We start from the raw sequence: 16,924 nt of genomic DNA on the forward strand, positions 1-16,924 counted from the left end.
TTCCACGTGATGACGTTCGAAGCACAAACAACCCAGGTGCTGAGTTAACCGATGTATGTTGGGTTGATGGATTTTGACCCACCACATGAGTTGCACAAACGTGACCCATATCCTATATAAATAACCCATAATGGGTTAAACATTTCATAACCCGGCAGTTGGGTTGTTAAAATAAGGGGTGTATGTTCTAATGCCGATTACTAGTGAACGGAAACTTTTTTTTCCAGATGAAAGAAGAGAGCCTACTCTTTCATAGAAGTCAACTGGAAATCCATCCAGCCCTGGAGCTTTATTATTTTGTATTAATTTATGACAAGAAGTTAATTCTTCCAACTGTATAGGTTTTTCCAACTCCTCTTTAATACGAGGATCTATGGTAGGTATATCAATGTTATCCAGGAAATGATCCATTGTAGTCGTATTTGCAGGAGGTTCGGACTGATACAGGTTAAAATAATAGGAAGCGAAGGTGGAGTTTATTTCAGCTGGGCTGTGAGTTAGGGAATGAGAGGAGTCATATATTTTTGATATGAAATTCATTCCAACTGCAGTACGACAACAATACAGTGTATAGCAATACACTTCTCCTGTCTCACCGTTTGTGTTTGCTCAAGCCCCACTTCTTCACTCTCATTATGCTCATCACTGTCCCTTCTTAATCTCTTCTTCCCTTTTGCTTGGCTGCGTTGGTTCATACCCTTATATCCTCTCCACTCTCCCTCATTGTCCCCCTCTCTCCCTTCACGAGTCGTACACAGATATCGTATACCGGAGCTTACAGGTCATTGGCCGATATCCATCCTACCACTCAATCCAACTCCTCCTCCTCCCACACTCCTTCAAACTACTTTGATATGTTGTTAAATCACTCGTTATTCCAAAAAACTTGCTTTCTCCCTCCAACCGACCGCCAAACACCCTGCCGACCCACTGTGACGTCCCGCGTGTCAACACACCCCAAACATTGTTTACGTCAGCGGCGCACTTAAATGACGACGATGGCGGGACGCTTAGTGTGTCGTCACTTTTGTTTGTAGTTTTTTTTATCTATCTATTCTATTCTATTCTATCTATTATCTATTCATTTGGTTTATTAAAGGTGGGGACAATAATTATTGTGGCACCGTTAATTTGGGACATATTTTGGCTTTATTTTCATCTGGGTTGTTTGTTATAGTAATCATGCTTGTGTTCATTTATTGTGATTTTTGGATAATTGATGTTTGGATGGGAGGGGCAGAGGACCTATATAAAGAGCGCTCTACCTCCCACTCGAGCAGTGTATATTGGGTTACAGAGGAGGTAACACAACTATTTTTGCTCACAACTGAATTCAATTATTTTGATTGAGACTTGTACAGGTTTTTTCTTGGAAATATCATTTTGGGACAATTTTCATATTTTTTTAGATTTTCACCTGTAAATATTTTTCACAGTATGCATCTTGGGTTGGACAAATAAAAAGGGAAACACAACATCAGTCAAAGCCATTATCTTTGGGTCTATTGAGGAGTTGCAGCAGAACCCCGTGACACATGTGAGAAATCCATTCATTTGACTGAAGATGGCAGCATTGTTGTTCTGTGTTAACGTCTGTTCTGTTAATGTTTGACTCCAGTTGATGCAGAGATAAGAGCTGACACTTGGTTTCCTGTCATTTTGTGCTCAAATCAAATGTAGCAAAATAAACAAACACAAAACAACCATGTGGATATAAACGCTCTCTCACTTGCACATGAACAAGAAGTCGGTGCCATTTCAGCATTGTGACTTTCTTTAAAAAAATTTTAACCATGCAAGAATTTATTATTTCATCTGAACGAGGAATTATTAAACTGCAAGAAAATGCTATTGGTCCAGCTCAGGATATTGAATTATAATACTTTTGACCAAATTCTTGACATACAACATGGGCCAAATGTCCACCCTGTTATGGGACATTCTCATCTTTATTAATAAGTGTCTTGAATGCACAGTCATTGTGATATTTACATTTTCTAAGAACAAAAATGTCCCTCATTTGCTCAGTGAAAATATTAAAAAAAAAATGTCCATATATAAGCATTATCTTGAAAAAAACATGTTCTAATTTAAGGCAAAATTTGGTTTCAACATATTTCTTTTGCAATATAAAAAGAAATGAATTGAATTGTGCGCCATTTTTAGTCAATTTGAGTTTTTCAATTCATTCACCACATTAGTTACCACAAAAACAAGCACAAATATTATTCCATTTTAATTTATTATCATAAAAATACAGGGGTAACAGGGTGGACACAGCAGTAACAGGATGGACAACATGTAACAGGGTGGACATTACATTACTTTTCTCTTGTCTTGTTCTTTTCTCTCTTTGGTTGTTCGATTTCATTCTGTAGCCTCCTTGTGCCCTGTCTGGCATTCCTCTGCCCAACAACATATTGCCTAAAACACAAGAATGTTGTTACAATTTACAATGACTAGTGGATACATGTTCTGTATACAACAATACAAGGATAGACGGTCATATAGTCACATTAAAATAAATTGTATGGCCACACACATAGTCAGGGCAAAACCATCAGATAAGACAACTTTAGATTTTACTTCTCTTATCATTAAACTATCAACTTTCGTCTAACCTTGAGGGCCCTGGTTTGGGGGTATTTTCGTTATGTGGGGGACTTTCAGGTGTTGAAGGAGGCGTTAGCTGCAAAGTTGTTGTGGATTTCTTTCTCTGTGCTCTCTTCTCTCTTTCACTGAGGTCTGACACTTTCCTTTTTCTTCCTTCCTCTCTGTCACTTCTCCACCTCTCGTTCTCTTTATTTAGGTATTGAACCTGTTTTTCAGGGTCTGCATCACGCCGTGCCCTGTAGCGCCGTTGCTTTTCTGCAGCAGACAGCGGTGCCATTCACTGACAAAATAATGCATGTTGTTTAATCAGACATTTTGAAAGTATGTAAAAAACAACAACAACAACAAATGTATAAAAAAATGATATAAAAAAGAAAAAATACAAACAAATGCTGGAAATAATTATTCATTAGCCTTCTTAGGTCCACCCTGTTATTATGAGTCCACCCTGTTACTGTGCAAAATGGTAACGGGGTGGACAGTAACAGGGGGGACATTTTTGGCTAAAGTTAGCCATAGCTGCTAATGGGATGAACAACATGCTAGCACGAGGTGTCCACAGAGGAGGATTTATAACATATTTATTAACCATAGTTTAATATATGCAAAACAATATAAATTACAACAATAAAATGGAGTAACAGAATGGACGTGTTAAGCTTTGCCGAGTCAGTGAGCCATTCTAAAAGGCTAAAAAACAGTAGATTGAAGAATGATACTTACTCTGCTTCTTGTTGAAAAGTTCCCTCCAAATATCTCTGCTACTTCCTGAGGATCATGTGACTTGAGGGTGTATTTAAAGGGTTATCCATCAGAGTAACGGGGGGGACGTCAAAACCGGGACATAAATCATTTTGAAATGTTAAAGCATTAAAAATGAATTCATATAAAAAAATAACATTTATTCAGAAAATTGACAAATAAGATCATACAACAATAATGAAAAAAATATATATATTTTTATTTTTATTACTTATAATTGTAAGTGTAGTTGAGCAAACATGAATGGGGACACATCACTTTGGCCTGTTTGCAATAAAATCTGATAAATTATTTTTAATTAATTCATCCTTTTTATAAATTGCTATGTTTTATGGTAGAAATGATCTTACTATTTAAAATGTGATTTTCTAAATGAATATTAGCATAATTTTAAACAAAATATACCATATAATGTCATGGGGACTGAAATGGCACCAATTGTAGGAATGACCCTGTTGCTCATAGCCCATTCTGGGCCTGGTTTGCCTTTTCATTAAAGCAAGAAAGGCAGCAAGTGTTCCCATGATTTCTTTTTCACTTGAACATTTACTGCTTCATAAATCCAACACAATGATAAGTAGACTGACCACATTTGCTCACTTTTGTTGTATGAACATGTGATTTTTCTTACCAGGTTACCTGATTAGTGAGCATATACATGTATGATTATTATGTAGATATTTCAGACGTATATAACAGAAGCAAAGTTGCAAATTCTGACTCTATCCCTACTTGGTCTTTATAAGTCACAAAAACCTGAACATTGTGTATATCTAAGGGTTTCACAATTCACCTTTTTTCCATAGTTAACTCGCGATTAATCTCTATATAAAAAATATAGTTAGAATCAAATAAACACAAAGAAAAAATGTCTTTTATCTTTGATTTCTTCTTTCAAATAAAAAAGTGCATTGTAGACCCACTTGACATTTCTTTTTCAAAAACACAGCACATAAAATGCCACAACAATGTGGTCTTAAAACTGAAGAGGGAGTAGACAACAAACGACAAACAGAACAGGGCCTAATGACAGTTAAATGAATGAAAAACTGCAGTCATTAGACACATCAGATTCAGAACTCTGAACTCTTAGTGCTAACTTTTCTCCTATTTATTAAGCCAATTGCTAAGGTAACATTTTCAGTGGACAGTGCTGCTAGCGCTGTAGTTAACTTAGCTTCATCCAGTGGTCGGCGACGACTCACACACTCAACCTTAGAACTCTGACGAATCTGCTGCTTGCTATTAGCCTGGACTGCACTGCCGGTATGTTTTGCTAGTAGGTGGTAGCTCAGACTGCTAGTACTTCGGTGATGGTGAAATTCTGTCGGACACAAGGCGCATATTACTTTTGTTTTGTCGATTGAGCCATCTTGAAGTTTTTTAAAGTGAAACGAACCATTCAGAAGCCCGGGGGTATTTTTTTCCATGACCACGGTTTGAATAGAAGAAGTATTGCTCTCATTCTTCTTCTTCGTCTCTGCGGTTGGCAAACAACTTGAAGGTGCCTTACTGCCACCTGGCTTGGAGGTCCCACACTACAGTCTAGTAGAGGACAAACTGGGCCGCGATTAACCGTTATCAAAAAAAATTAACGCGTTAATTTTTTTAATTAATCGCATTGCGATTAATTAAAATTAAAAATATATTATATATATATAATATATAATATATAATATATAATAATATAATAATAATATAATAATAATAATAATAATATAATAATAATAATAATAATAATAATAATAATAATAAATAATAATAATATAATAATAATAATAATATAATATATAATATATATATATATATTATATATATATATAAAAAAATTTGTGAGTGTGTGTGGGAGAGTGTGTGGTTTACAAACTTCAGTTTCCTGTGTGAAAACCTGATAAAAACTACGTCAGTTTTAGTCTACGATATCTCCAGAACATTTTCACGTCTTTATCTCACTGTCGGACAAACTTGGAGCTGGTAATTTTGGTACTGTTGCTATAGAAACACAAACAAATACATCATGTATTATACCGACCTAAACGGTTAATAACAACATACAGAAACTTTCTCAAGTAACTTTTTTTGAGTTATTTCATGCAAAAAAAAAAACATTCTTGTCTTGGATGCTGCGTTTTTTGTTTTTTAAAATACTTTCTTCCACCACACACACACACGCACACACACACACAAACACACACACACACACACACACACACACACTGCTGCCTCCAGAAGCAGTGCATGCTGGGACAGAAAGGCTCGTCAGTGAGAAGATGATGTTCTTCAGACAAAGAGTCAAACTCTTAACATCTTTATTTACTTTGTTTTCTATTTGATTGAAAACCTTGAAGTTTATTTTATATTATTTTGACTCTTTATTTTATATAAAGCATTTATTAATTTTTAATTGATTTTACTTTCTGTATCTTTTAATTTCACTTTCAAACATTCACTTTTTGTTATTTTTATCTCAGTGTGTGTGAACCTGTGTGTTTCAGGCTGGTTCTCAGCAGCAGGGGGCGCTCACAGCGCAGGACGGCGGCTCAGTTAATGACAGACATGTTGATTTTTTAAGTCTTTATTTATCGATGGTTTCAACAAAGAATGACTGAGACGAGCTTTGACCTCGTCCACCACTGAAGCTGCTGTCTCTTCATGTCCTACAGAGGACACAGAGACACTGAGGAATCAGGACAGACACAGAACCCAGGATAAACCGGTTCAGTGAATGTGGTCCTGAAGGTGTGGAGGTGGATCAGTGAGTCAGAGGAGACACTGTAGAAGGACAGAGTCCCAGCAGGACAGTCCACATACACTGATACTCTGTGAGAGACAGAGGACATGATGGGTGTTTGTGTCCCACAGTGAAAGACAGAGTAACCATGAGCATCAGAGCAGAACAGACTCCAGGACTGATCATTACATCCAAACACACAGTCAGAACTGTGGCCTTTCCTCTTGATTCCTCTGTAACTCAGTGATATATAAACTCCTCCTCTCCACTCGACCTCCCAGTAACAGCGACCAGTCAGACCAGGTCTACACAGCAGCTGAGACCAGAACTTAAATCTGTCTGGATGATCAGGATACGACTGATCTTCTGTCACACGGGTCACTTTCCTGTTGTCGTCAGACAGTTTGAGTTCTCTGCTCATTGTGTTTGTGTCCAGTTCCAGTTCACATGAATCTGATGAAGACAACGAGACACAGCTGCAGTTTATTGATGATCAGCTGATATGTTGTTATTTCCTGTAAATCCATACTTACACTTCCTGAGACCAGGTTTTAACCACTGCTCTCCAGCATGGTCCATCCTGGAGGAAGAAACAGTCTGAATGAGTTTCTGTCCAACATGAGTCCAAACTGTTGTCTTAATGACGCACTCTGGTGGACACAATGATGAACTACAAGGACAGGTGTGTTTCAAAGAGAAGACGGTGGCTGTTTCTCAATACTCAAGTTAGCAAGTATGTACTTGCTTACTTGGGAAGTATATACTTGAGAAGTACGCTGGGAGTATATACTTGCCAAGTACGGGAGTACACAAGTATGTGGTTGTTTCTCAATACTCAAGTATGCAAGTATATATGTATTGTTCTGCTGTAGTTCTGCTGTAGTGCTGCAGTGCTGCAGCCTCATTAGCGCCACCTACGGTGTTGATAAATGAACATATGAAATACTTTTAATAAATGCATATATATGTTGTTATTATTTTTACATTTTAAATATTTAACTTCATTTATTAATTTATTTCTATTAAAATATACAATACAAATTATACAATGTGGAAAATAGATATAATACAGCATTGTAGAGTAGTATATATATATATATATATATATATGTATATATATATGACTTGTACAAATATATACTACTCTACATATCTAATATTTATATATTATATTTAAATACAGATACAATGACCGTGCGACTTTAATATAAATCTAACATTCAATGTTAAAATAAAAAAAACATTAACAATATACAAACTTTTAAACTGTCAGGTCAAAACGTTTCCATTAAAAACAAAATAACACGTCAACAACAAATCTATGGATCACACCGAGCATCTAATGACAGCGACGTCTGAGCCAGCGGATCATTTCATCAGGACAGGCCGAGGTCACGCTGCTCTGTGCCGGGCACAGTGAGCGCCGAGCGTCCGCAGAGGCGGAGCTTATCACCTCCGACAAACGTCGCTGCCAAACTATAAATACGTCATATCTTCATACACAAACCACATGTTTGATTTCTAAATGACTCATTTCTCGCCTCAAATGATGTTAAAACTTTGTTCCGGGACAAAGAAAAATATTTATTTCAGATTTATATTTCTATTATCTGCTGCTATGCTCCGCCCAAATGTAATGTCGTTTTTGTCAGGCTTCCTTCTTCTTATGAACGATAGGTGATGAGTTGATGATGCAGGAAAAGACCCCACTGACACAGGACTTGTACCGAACAAAGGGATTTTATTTAGTCACAAGTCAGGCGTCAGAACCAAGCTCTGCAGCAGCTCGGGAGAATGTGTTCTTGCCGAATCTCCGAACAATTCTGCCTCAGAAAAGCAAAACTAACCTTATATAGATTTTCTAGCATTCTTATTTGCAGGCATCACAGGTTTCGACCCCCGCCTTTCTCCTGTTTCCATAATGCAACAACCCACCACGAGTAAACCAGCAACAAGTTGGCCCAGCACAAACCAAGTAAACAAAGAAAATAGATAAAAATGAGTGATTTCATTTGTATTTTTTACAATGTTTCAAATCGCAGTATTGTGGGTCTAAAAAGCATAAACTTTGTATTTGAATTACGGTTGATCGCTTGCTTGAATCGATACCTAGTTTCCAGTGCTTTCGTGGTTTTTTCAGCTGCGCGTCACAGAGGAAACACATGGCTACTTATGCAGCTGCTGCTGCGGAGGCTCGTCGCTGTTACTGCTGCTTCCAAAACTTGTGTGTTTTCACCGTTGAATGAAGAATGAAGAACAACTTGATTGTAGCTGTTAGATGACGAACATCTCGTACACAACTCACTACAAACACCACAGAATAAAGACATCTTTACTTTAGTTTGACCGTAGACTGTTTGAAGTGGACCAGGACTGTTCTGTACCCAGTACCAGGACTTCTCACATGATGCTGCTACTCTGTGCAGATGATCTGTCCAGTTCATGGTTCTGGTCGTTTCTCCGGCTGAACTACGTGACATTCACTCGTTCTCACGAGAGTCTAGTGTTTGTTTCTGTTTATTGTCAAACAAGAACAATATCTATCAGGCAGATGATCTGCTGTGGCGCCCCCTAAAGGGAGGAGCCAGAAGAAGGAGAAGAACAACAGGTGTTTAAAAAGTGTCACTAATGTTTGGTTATACTCACTGACAGAGGAAAACATAATAACAGGACATCTTCAACCTGAACCTGCTGACAAGTTTGAATACTGCTGATGAACATGAAGAGGAAGAGGAGGAGGAAGAGGAGAATACCTGAGCGTGTCCAGTCTCCAGTGAGGACTCTTCAGTCCAGCAGACAGCAGCTTCTCTCCTGAGTCTCCTGGATGATTGTAGCTCAGGTCCAGTTCTCTCAGATGGGAGGGGTTGGAGTTCAGAGCTAAGGTCAGAGAAGAACATCCTTCCTCTGAGACCAGACAACCTGACAGACTGGAGTTAAGAAGATATGATGAACTCAGTGATTCAGAAAAAACATCTTCATCAAGAAGAACCTAAAGAAGCAAAGAGTCTGAGTCAGAGTTCTGACCTGAGAGTCTCCAGAGAACAGTGAGGACTCTTCAGTCCATCACACAGCAACTTCACTCCTGGATCCTGCAGGTCATTGTTACTCAGGTCCACGTGTTTCAGACTAGAGGACACAGAGCTGAGGACTGAGGACAGAGCTTCACAGCTTCTCTCTGAGAGTTTACAGCCACTCAGTCTGAGGTAGAAAACAGTGATGAACAAAAGGTTAAACATGTTTGTCTTGTGCTCTTTAGAATATGTCTTATTAATATTTATATACTGATCCACGTACAGAGCTTTGTTGGAGGCTTTGACCACCGGCAGCAGCTTCAGAAGAGCCTCCTCTGAAGCAGAGTATTTCTTCAGGTCAAACTCTTCCAGATCTTTTCCTGATGACAGTAAGATGAAGACCAGAGCTGACCACTGAGCAGGAGACAGTGTCTCTGTGGACAGGCGTCCTGATGTGAGGGACTCTTGGATCTCCTCCACAAGAGAACGATGGTTCAGTTCATTCAGACAGTGGAACAGGTTGATGCTTCTCTCTGCTGACAGATTCTCACTGATCTTCTTCTTGATGTACTCAACTGTTTTCTGATTGGTCTTTGAACAACTTCCTGTTTGTGTCAGTAGACCTCTTAAGAGCTTCTGATTGGTCTCCAATGAAAGACCCAGGAGGAAGCGGAGGGACAAGTCCAGGTGTCCATTTGGACTCAGTAAGGCCTCGTCCACAGCACTCTGGTGCAGATGATTCAGTTTAGGTTTTTTTCTAAACGGTCTGGTCAACTGGCTCGTTGTTGGTTCTGACAACAGATTTGTTCCAGAGGTGATGAAGGTCAGATGAACATGAAGAGCAGCCAGAAACTCCTGAACACTCAGATGGACAAAGCAGAAGACCTTGTCCTGGTACAGGCCTCTCTCCTCTTTAAAGATCTGAGTGAAGACTCCTGAGTAAACTGAAGCTGCTGTGATATTGATGCCACACTCTGTCAGGTCTGATTCATAGAAGATCAGGTTTCCTTTCTGCAGTTGCTCAAAAGCCAGTTTCCCCAGAGACTTAATCATCTTCCTGTTCTCTGGACTCCAGTGTGGATCAGTCTCAGCTCCTCCATCATATTTAACCTTCTTCACTTTGGACTGAACCACCAGAAAGTGGATGTACATCTCAGTCAGGGTCTTGGGCAGTTCTCCTCCATCTCTGGTTTTCAACATGTTCTCCAGAACCTTTGCAGTGATCCAGCAGAAGACTGGGATGTGGCACATAATGTGGAGGCTTCGTGATGTCTGGATGTGGGAGATGATCCTCCTGGCCTGCTCCTCATCTCTGAACCTCTTCCTGAAGTAGTCCTCCTTCTGTGGGTCCGTGAACCCTCTGACCTCTGTCACCATGTCCACACAGTCAGGTGGGATCTGTTTGGCTGCTGCAGGTCGTGTGGTTATCCAGAGGCGAGCAGAGGGAAGCAGTTTCCCCCTGATGAGGTTTGTCAGCAGCACGTCCACTGAGGTGGACGCTGTGACGTCAGTCAGGATCTCAGTTTTGTGGAAGTCCAGAGGAAGTCGACACTCGTCCAGACCATCAAAGATGAAGACCACCTTAAAGTCTTCAAACCTGCAGATTCCTGCTTCTTTGGTTTCAGTGAAGAAGTGATGGATGAGTTCCACCAAACTGAACTTCTTCTCTTTCAGCACATTCAGCTCTCTGAAGGTGAAGGGAAACATGAGCTGTACGTCCTGGTTGCTTTTGTCTTCAGCCCAGTCCAGAGTGAACTTCTGTGTTAACACTGTTTTCCCAATGCCAGCCACGCCCTTTGTCATCACTCTTCTGATTGGTCCGTCTCTTCCAGCTGAGGCTTTAAAGATGTCTTCTTGTCTGATGGATGTTTCTGGTCTGTCTGGTTTCCAGGAAGCTCTTTCAATCTGTCTGACCTCATGTTCTTCATTGACCTCTCCAGTCCCTCCCTCTGTGATGTAGAGATCTGTGAAGATCTCATTCAGAAGGGTGGGGTTTCCTGCTTTAGCCACGCCCTCAAACAAACACTGGAACTTCTTCTTCAGGTTTGATTTGAGTTCACGTCGACAAGCTGGAGCTCTGATTTCTGACAGAACACAAGAAAATAAATCAGTGAGTGGACCATTGAGAAAATAAGATGTTCTTCCTTTCACATCAAAAGTCCTCTTACTGTCAGCTAGCTTCTCCTGCTTCATCCTCCTTAAGAAGTCCCCTGTGATCTTCAGAAAGGCCTCTCTGCTGCTCCTCTGCTCCTCATCCTCCCTCTGACTCTCTGAGACTTCTGTGTGATCTGTATCCAGAACCTTGTGGATCTTCTTCAGCTCGTTCTTCACAAAGCAGATGATGTTGTCCTCCAGCAGCTGGAACAGAACATGTGAAGTTTAACCTCAGATGATCAGTGACAGAGTGAAGTCCTGCAGGTCCACAGAGCAGCATCCAGACTGTCAGGACCAGGAGCCTCATGTATAAAAGAGTGCGCAGCTTTCATACTAAAAGACGGCATACGCACAAAATTTATAAAGTACGTACGCAAAGAAAATCTCCGATTTATAAAACTGTGCGTACGCCAAGTCCTGCACACCTTTTCTTTATACATCCCATCAAATATGAAACTGAGCGGAGATGAATGAGGAACACACCACGCCCACCCACAAATGAATATACAAATGACTCTAAAACGCCTTCGTCCTGAAGAAAAAGGACAACTGCGGCAGCAAAGAAAGAGGGAAATAAAAGAAAAAGAAGGAAAGTGCACGATCAACTTGTCAATTTATGATGTATAAATCTGTAAAAATAGATTATTTTGGTCGTTTTATTTTTGGAATTAGTGATAAACACAAAGGAACTAAATGTCAGGGTCACAGCGACTGCTCTCATATTAATATTGATGCTTAAAAAACTGGCTGTGCATTGATCGTTGATCCTGTGCATGTTTTTTTCTGGTGTAACATGTATGTTTAGACATGACTGATCCATGTGAGCTGAATTTACAGATTATTTCAACAATCTATAAGTGTCACACGTCATCATCTACACACATTACGCACAAAATAAGCAGACAGAGTTCACAGAGTTACTCCATGTAACCATACATTACTGTCACTGATTGTGTTGTGGATGCTGCGCCTTTCTCTTCCGATGATAGGCGCAGCGGTGGCGGAATAACTTTTTCGTAGTTATTTCGTTATCGTGTGGATTAAAATGGGATAAAGAAAATGTTCTACTCAACGTTCAAGTCCTGTTTTCTTACAACAAATGAGTCTGTAACTTTATTATTTGTTTAAAACATTATAGACTGACGTGTGTTCAAGTGTTCATGTGTTCATGTCAGCAGCTGTGTTTACATCACTGTGTTACATAAAGAAAATATTCATCTGTGGAACATTAATTTCAGTAATTTGCTCAAAGTAAATAAGTGAGTCTCCCTCTCTCTCTCTCTCACACACACACACACACACACACACACAGGTTTGCAGTGTGTGTGTTCGCTCACAGGATCAGTTTCGTCTTCAGTGTCCTCTCTGATGTTATCCACATATGTTCAAACGTACGTGGTGTATCAGTATTGTTTGTCACAGAAAATTCATGTTTGTCACTGTAGACACATTAATAATATTATTTTCAAACACTGTGATAAGTTTCAGAGCTTAATATTGCAGCGTCTCCACCTGACAAGAGTTTGCGGAGCTCTCGGCAAATTCTCACGGCAGCTCGAGAGTTTGCGCTGCGATGCGCAAACTTCCACGCCAAGTACATTTTTATACATGCCGTCTGTGCGTGAAAGCAAGCGTACGCCGTCTCTTTGTGCGTACGCACGGTTTATACATGAGGCCCCAGGACTCTGCTTCAGTATTAACAGTAGTACATGTTTGTACATTTACACACCTTAAATATAGAGTCCAGGTCTGCTCCATGCTGCTGGACAGACTGACCACTGAGAACCTCTGTCCTCTGCTGATCAACTCTGAGGAGAAAAGATTCAGTGTCATTTACTAAACAATCATTTGTTTCTACGAGGTTTTCAATGTGCTGCACCCACGATTCTTCTTCAGCCAAGTTCACATGACATGAGTTTGACAGGTTGAAGACAAAAGTCCCTGAAGGACAGTCTCTAGTGTTTGTTATGTGTGAAGTCTCAAAGACACAATCAGAGAGGCTTGTCCATGAGTCCCTGACCAATCACGGACTCTGACTAGATTTACTGCTGGAAACGTATTCAGAGACGAGGACAGGCTGAAGACGTTTAGTGGAGACAGAAAAACAACATTGGTCCACCAAAGAGAAGAAGAGTGTTTTTCTGGATTCAACATGTTTTGGACTAGACAGGCTCCCCCTGGTGGAGGATCATGTAAGTGTGTGTTACTATGTGTGAAATTCTTACATCAGTTCACCATGTTTTTGTCCATCCTTGAAGTGAATATAGCGATCTATAGACTTGTCACTCTTCATGGACACACAGCTGGGTCCAGGTCCAGGTCCGGCAGAGTCTGGTCCCTGTTGATGGATCCTCCTACAAACACAGGACATGACATGTAAATACAACATCTGCTGTGATTGATCTCATTAATGATCTACAGTATCAGGAGAAACAAGGAAAACAGGTTTGTGTCAGAAATTGTTGAGTGTGACCCAGATGGTGTCAAACACTACACTGATTAACACATTTAAGACTTCCACATCTTCAGTCAGATCACTTTACCCAAACCCAAGCACGTGAGCCAGGACTGTTCCACAATTATTCAACATTTCTTTTTCATGGGTCCAGATCTAAGATTAAATGGGGACGGTTCGGTTTGGGACTTGGGTACAGAATGTCTTAGGTCTGCATGGGTCTGGGTCTGAATTCTCAAATATTAGGTGTCTCTGGTGCTACATGGTGGATCATTTGAGTTGTTGACCTGTGAAGACCTCCACCCTCCATCATCTGACCTCTGTTCTCGTTTGAAGTTCAAAATTTTATCCATGGACCGGTCACTCTTCATGGACACACAGCTGGGTCCAGGTCCAGGTCCAGCAGAGTCTGGTCTCTGTTGATGGATCCTCCTACAAACACATGATGTGTAAATAAAACACTGAGCTGTGACATGGAGACGAGTCACATGATCCATGAGATCCTCATCTCACCTCTGACCCTCATGTTCCTCACACAGAGTGGTTTTAGAGGGCAGAGCTTCCTCTTCACTGTCCTTGATCTGATTCATAGCAGAGCGCCACCTGCTGGGAGAATAAAACTCGCTCATTACAAGTTCTGCTAACATGGGTGGACCACATTGACCTAATGTGGGCCGGTCAGCAAGAAGACTTTTTTTAACCTCAGAATTGGCCGACATGACCCTCATTGGCTGACTGAACAATCGGCACAGCCCATTGGTTTATGCTAATAATGGACTGTCAGTCACTCAGTTACTGGTTCATTTCAAAGAGCAGTTAAAAAGATTTGACTCGTTGGTGAACGTCACAGCTCGACTCACAACTCACTCAAGACGCTGTTTGCATCACACTTTACAGCCCTTCACTGCAGGTGAGTCCACTGGTTTAACAGAAGAGCCCGCCCTCTGGTGGTCAGGTAAGAAGCTGCCCAATAGATAGATACATATGTATGTTAAACATCTGGACTTTGAAGAGATGTCGTTAATTGTGACGATTGAGAATAAACGTTTAATTTAACTTTAGTTTCTTAAATCTTATCAAAATATGACCTCGTCCTCTGGATCCTTTTTTTTCACCTACAATGGCTGTAATCTGTTTTCACCGGAAATATAAAATTATCAGTCACTATCTGATCTTTCAGTCCAGCAGAACTTCTCTTTCACCAAATGCACAAATGTCCTCTAAACCAGTGATTTCCAAACATTTTAGTCGCTGAACAACAGAATCAGTGACGTGAGATTCATGAGCTTCACAGTAAAAACATCACGTCGACAAAAAGTTACAACTTTTTCATTTTCAGTGCATTTCTTTTTCAATCCGTGTTTCTGCTGCACGTCACATGTACTTTTATGTGTTATTGTCTATGTGTTTTTTTATATTGTTTATATGTGAAATAAACTAAACAGCTGATGGAGACTGAGTGAGTCAGAGGAGGCGGAGTTAAGTCATAAGAACATGATGGATCTGTAACAGGGAAGTGATTGTTTTGCAGTTAGCAGCACTAGCCAAGTTAGCTGAGAGAGGATCCACTTTTCAGACAAAGGTCAAAGTAAAAGAAAACAAGTTCATATCTTAGGAATTATTGAACAGGAAATTCCACTTTTCACTGTAGCTGTCACTTTTACTCCATGATTGATTCTTTAGCTGTGACAAAGGAACACGACTCTCTCTACAAAAACAAACACAGTGAACTTGTAGAAAAGTCTTTTGTTACAACCAGGTGACGTTTGAGCTCCAAACAACATCTGGTCGTTAACAAGAGTTTGTGTTTATAGATGTTACATTTAAATATGTTTGATGTCAAACCATCACTCAGTGAATTAAGACCATACAGAAGTTCAGCTCGTGGGTTCTGAGCATCCACGTGATTCCAGTGTGTAATATCACATGTCCACCAGCAGATGTCAGCATTTATACTGTGTCAGCAGAGAAGAGGACAGGGCTGAGCACACAGCCTTGCGGTGTGCCAGTGTTGAGGGTTAGTGGAGCAGACGTGGACTCCCCTATCCTCACCACCTGTGGCCTGTTGGTGAGAAAGTCGCTAATCCAGGAGCAGAGTGATGTTGACAGACCCAGGTTGTGGAGTTTCAGGGCCAGCATGTCCGGGAGGACGGTGTTGAAGGCTGAGCTGAAGTCCACAAATAGCATCCTAACATAGGTGTCGGGATGCTGCAGGTGAGTCTGGGCCGTATGAAGTGCTAACGAGACAGCATCCTCCGTAGAACGGTTCTCCCTGTAGGCGAACTGCTGGCCGTCCAGCCTAGCAGGGATGGCGTCCTTGATGTACTTCAGGAGGATCTTCTCGAAGCACTTCATGATGACTGGGTTCAGAGCGACAGGGCGGTAATCATTGAGGCAGGTGATGGTTCTTTTCTTCGGCACAGGCACAATGATGGAGGACTTCATATATCCATACAGGGACCGTGGACAGCTGCATAGACAGGTTGAATATGTCCAGAAAAACTCCTGCTAGTTGTTCAGCACATGATTTCAGGGTCCGACCTGACACCTTATCTGGACCTGCAGCCTTTCTGATGTTGAGCTTCCTCAAGATGGATGTCACCTGGTGCAGCTGCAGGACAGGAGGCTGATGCTGTACCTCTGTCTGAGGAAGATGTACAGTCCTTCTGCTGCTTGGAGAGTCAAAGCGTGCGAAGAAGCTGTTTAAGGTGTCAGGCAGAGTGGGGTCCTGGCTGACCTGCTGGCCGCTTTGCTTATAGTCCGTTATGGTCCTGATGCCTTTCCACATACTACGTGGGTTGTTGTCATTGAAGTGCTCCTCAATGCGCTGCTTTTAACGGTGTTTTGCCAGCTGGATGCCCTTTTTCAGTTCTTTCCGGGCCCTGCTATACGCCAGCCTGTCCCCCGACCTATACGCTGTATTCTGGGCTTTTAGCAGGTTCCTCACTGTGCTGTCCATCCACGGTTTTTGGTTAGGAAAAACCGTGATGGTCTTCGTGGGTAGGACAGCATCAGTGCAGAAGTGAACATAGGACAGCACAGATGACGTGTATTCCTCTAGGTCAGCGCCTTCCTTGAACACTCCCCAGTCTGTGTTCTCAAAACAATCCTGTAAGGCTGAGGAAGCCTCCTCAGTCCAAACCTGAACGGTTCTGGTGGTGGGCTTGGTCCTACAGATCAGAGGTCTGTATGTAGGGA

At 41.0% G+C, this 16,924-nt stretch overlaps 1 protein-coding gene across 1 annotated transcript; it reads right to left on the minus strand.

Annotated features, from left to right (window-relative positions):
- Window positions 1–5,968: 5,968 nt before the first annotated feature.
- Window positions 5,969–9,186, minus strand: LOC131443431 (stonustoxin subunit beta-like). The gene is made up of 4 exons (XM_058613063.1): window positions 9,131–9,186; window positions 8,860–9,033; window positions 6,640–6,686; window positions 5,969–6,559 (listed from the first exon to the last, which is right to left on the minus strand). The coding sequence occupies exons 3-4, from the start codon at window positions 6,683–6,685 to the stop codon at window positions 6,033–6,035; spliced, it is 573 nt and encodes a 190-aa protein (XP_058469046.1). The 5' UTR covers window position 6,686; window positions 8,860–9,033; window positions 9,131–9,186; the 3' UTR covers window positions 5,969–6,032.
- Window positions 9,187–16,924: the final 7,738 nt, after the last annotated feature.

Source organism: Solea solea, chromosome 17 (assembly GCF_958295425.1).
Source record: "Solea solea chromosome 17, fSolSol10.1, whole genome shotgun sequence".
Lineage (NCBI taxonomy): Eukaryota > Metazoa > Chordata > Actinopteri > Pleuronectiformes > Soleidae > Solea > Solea solea.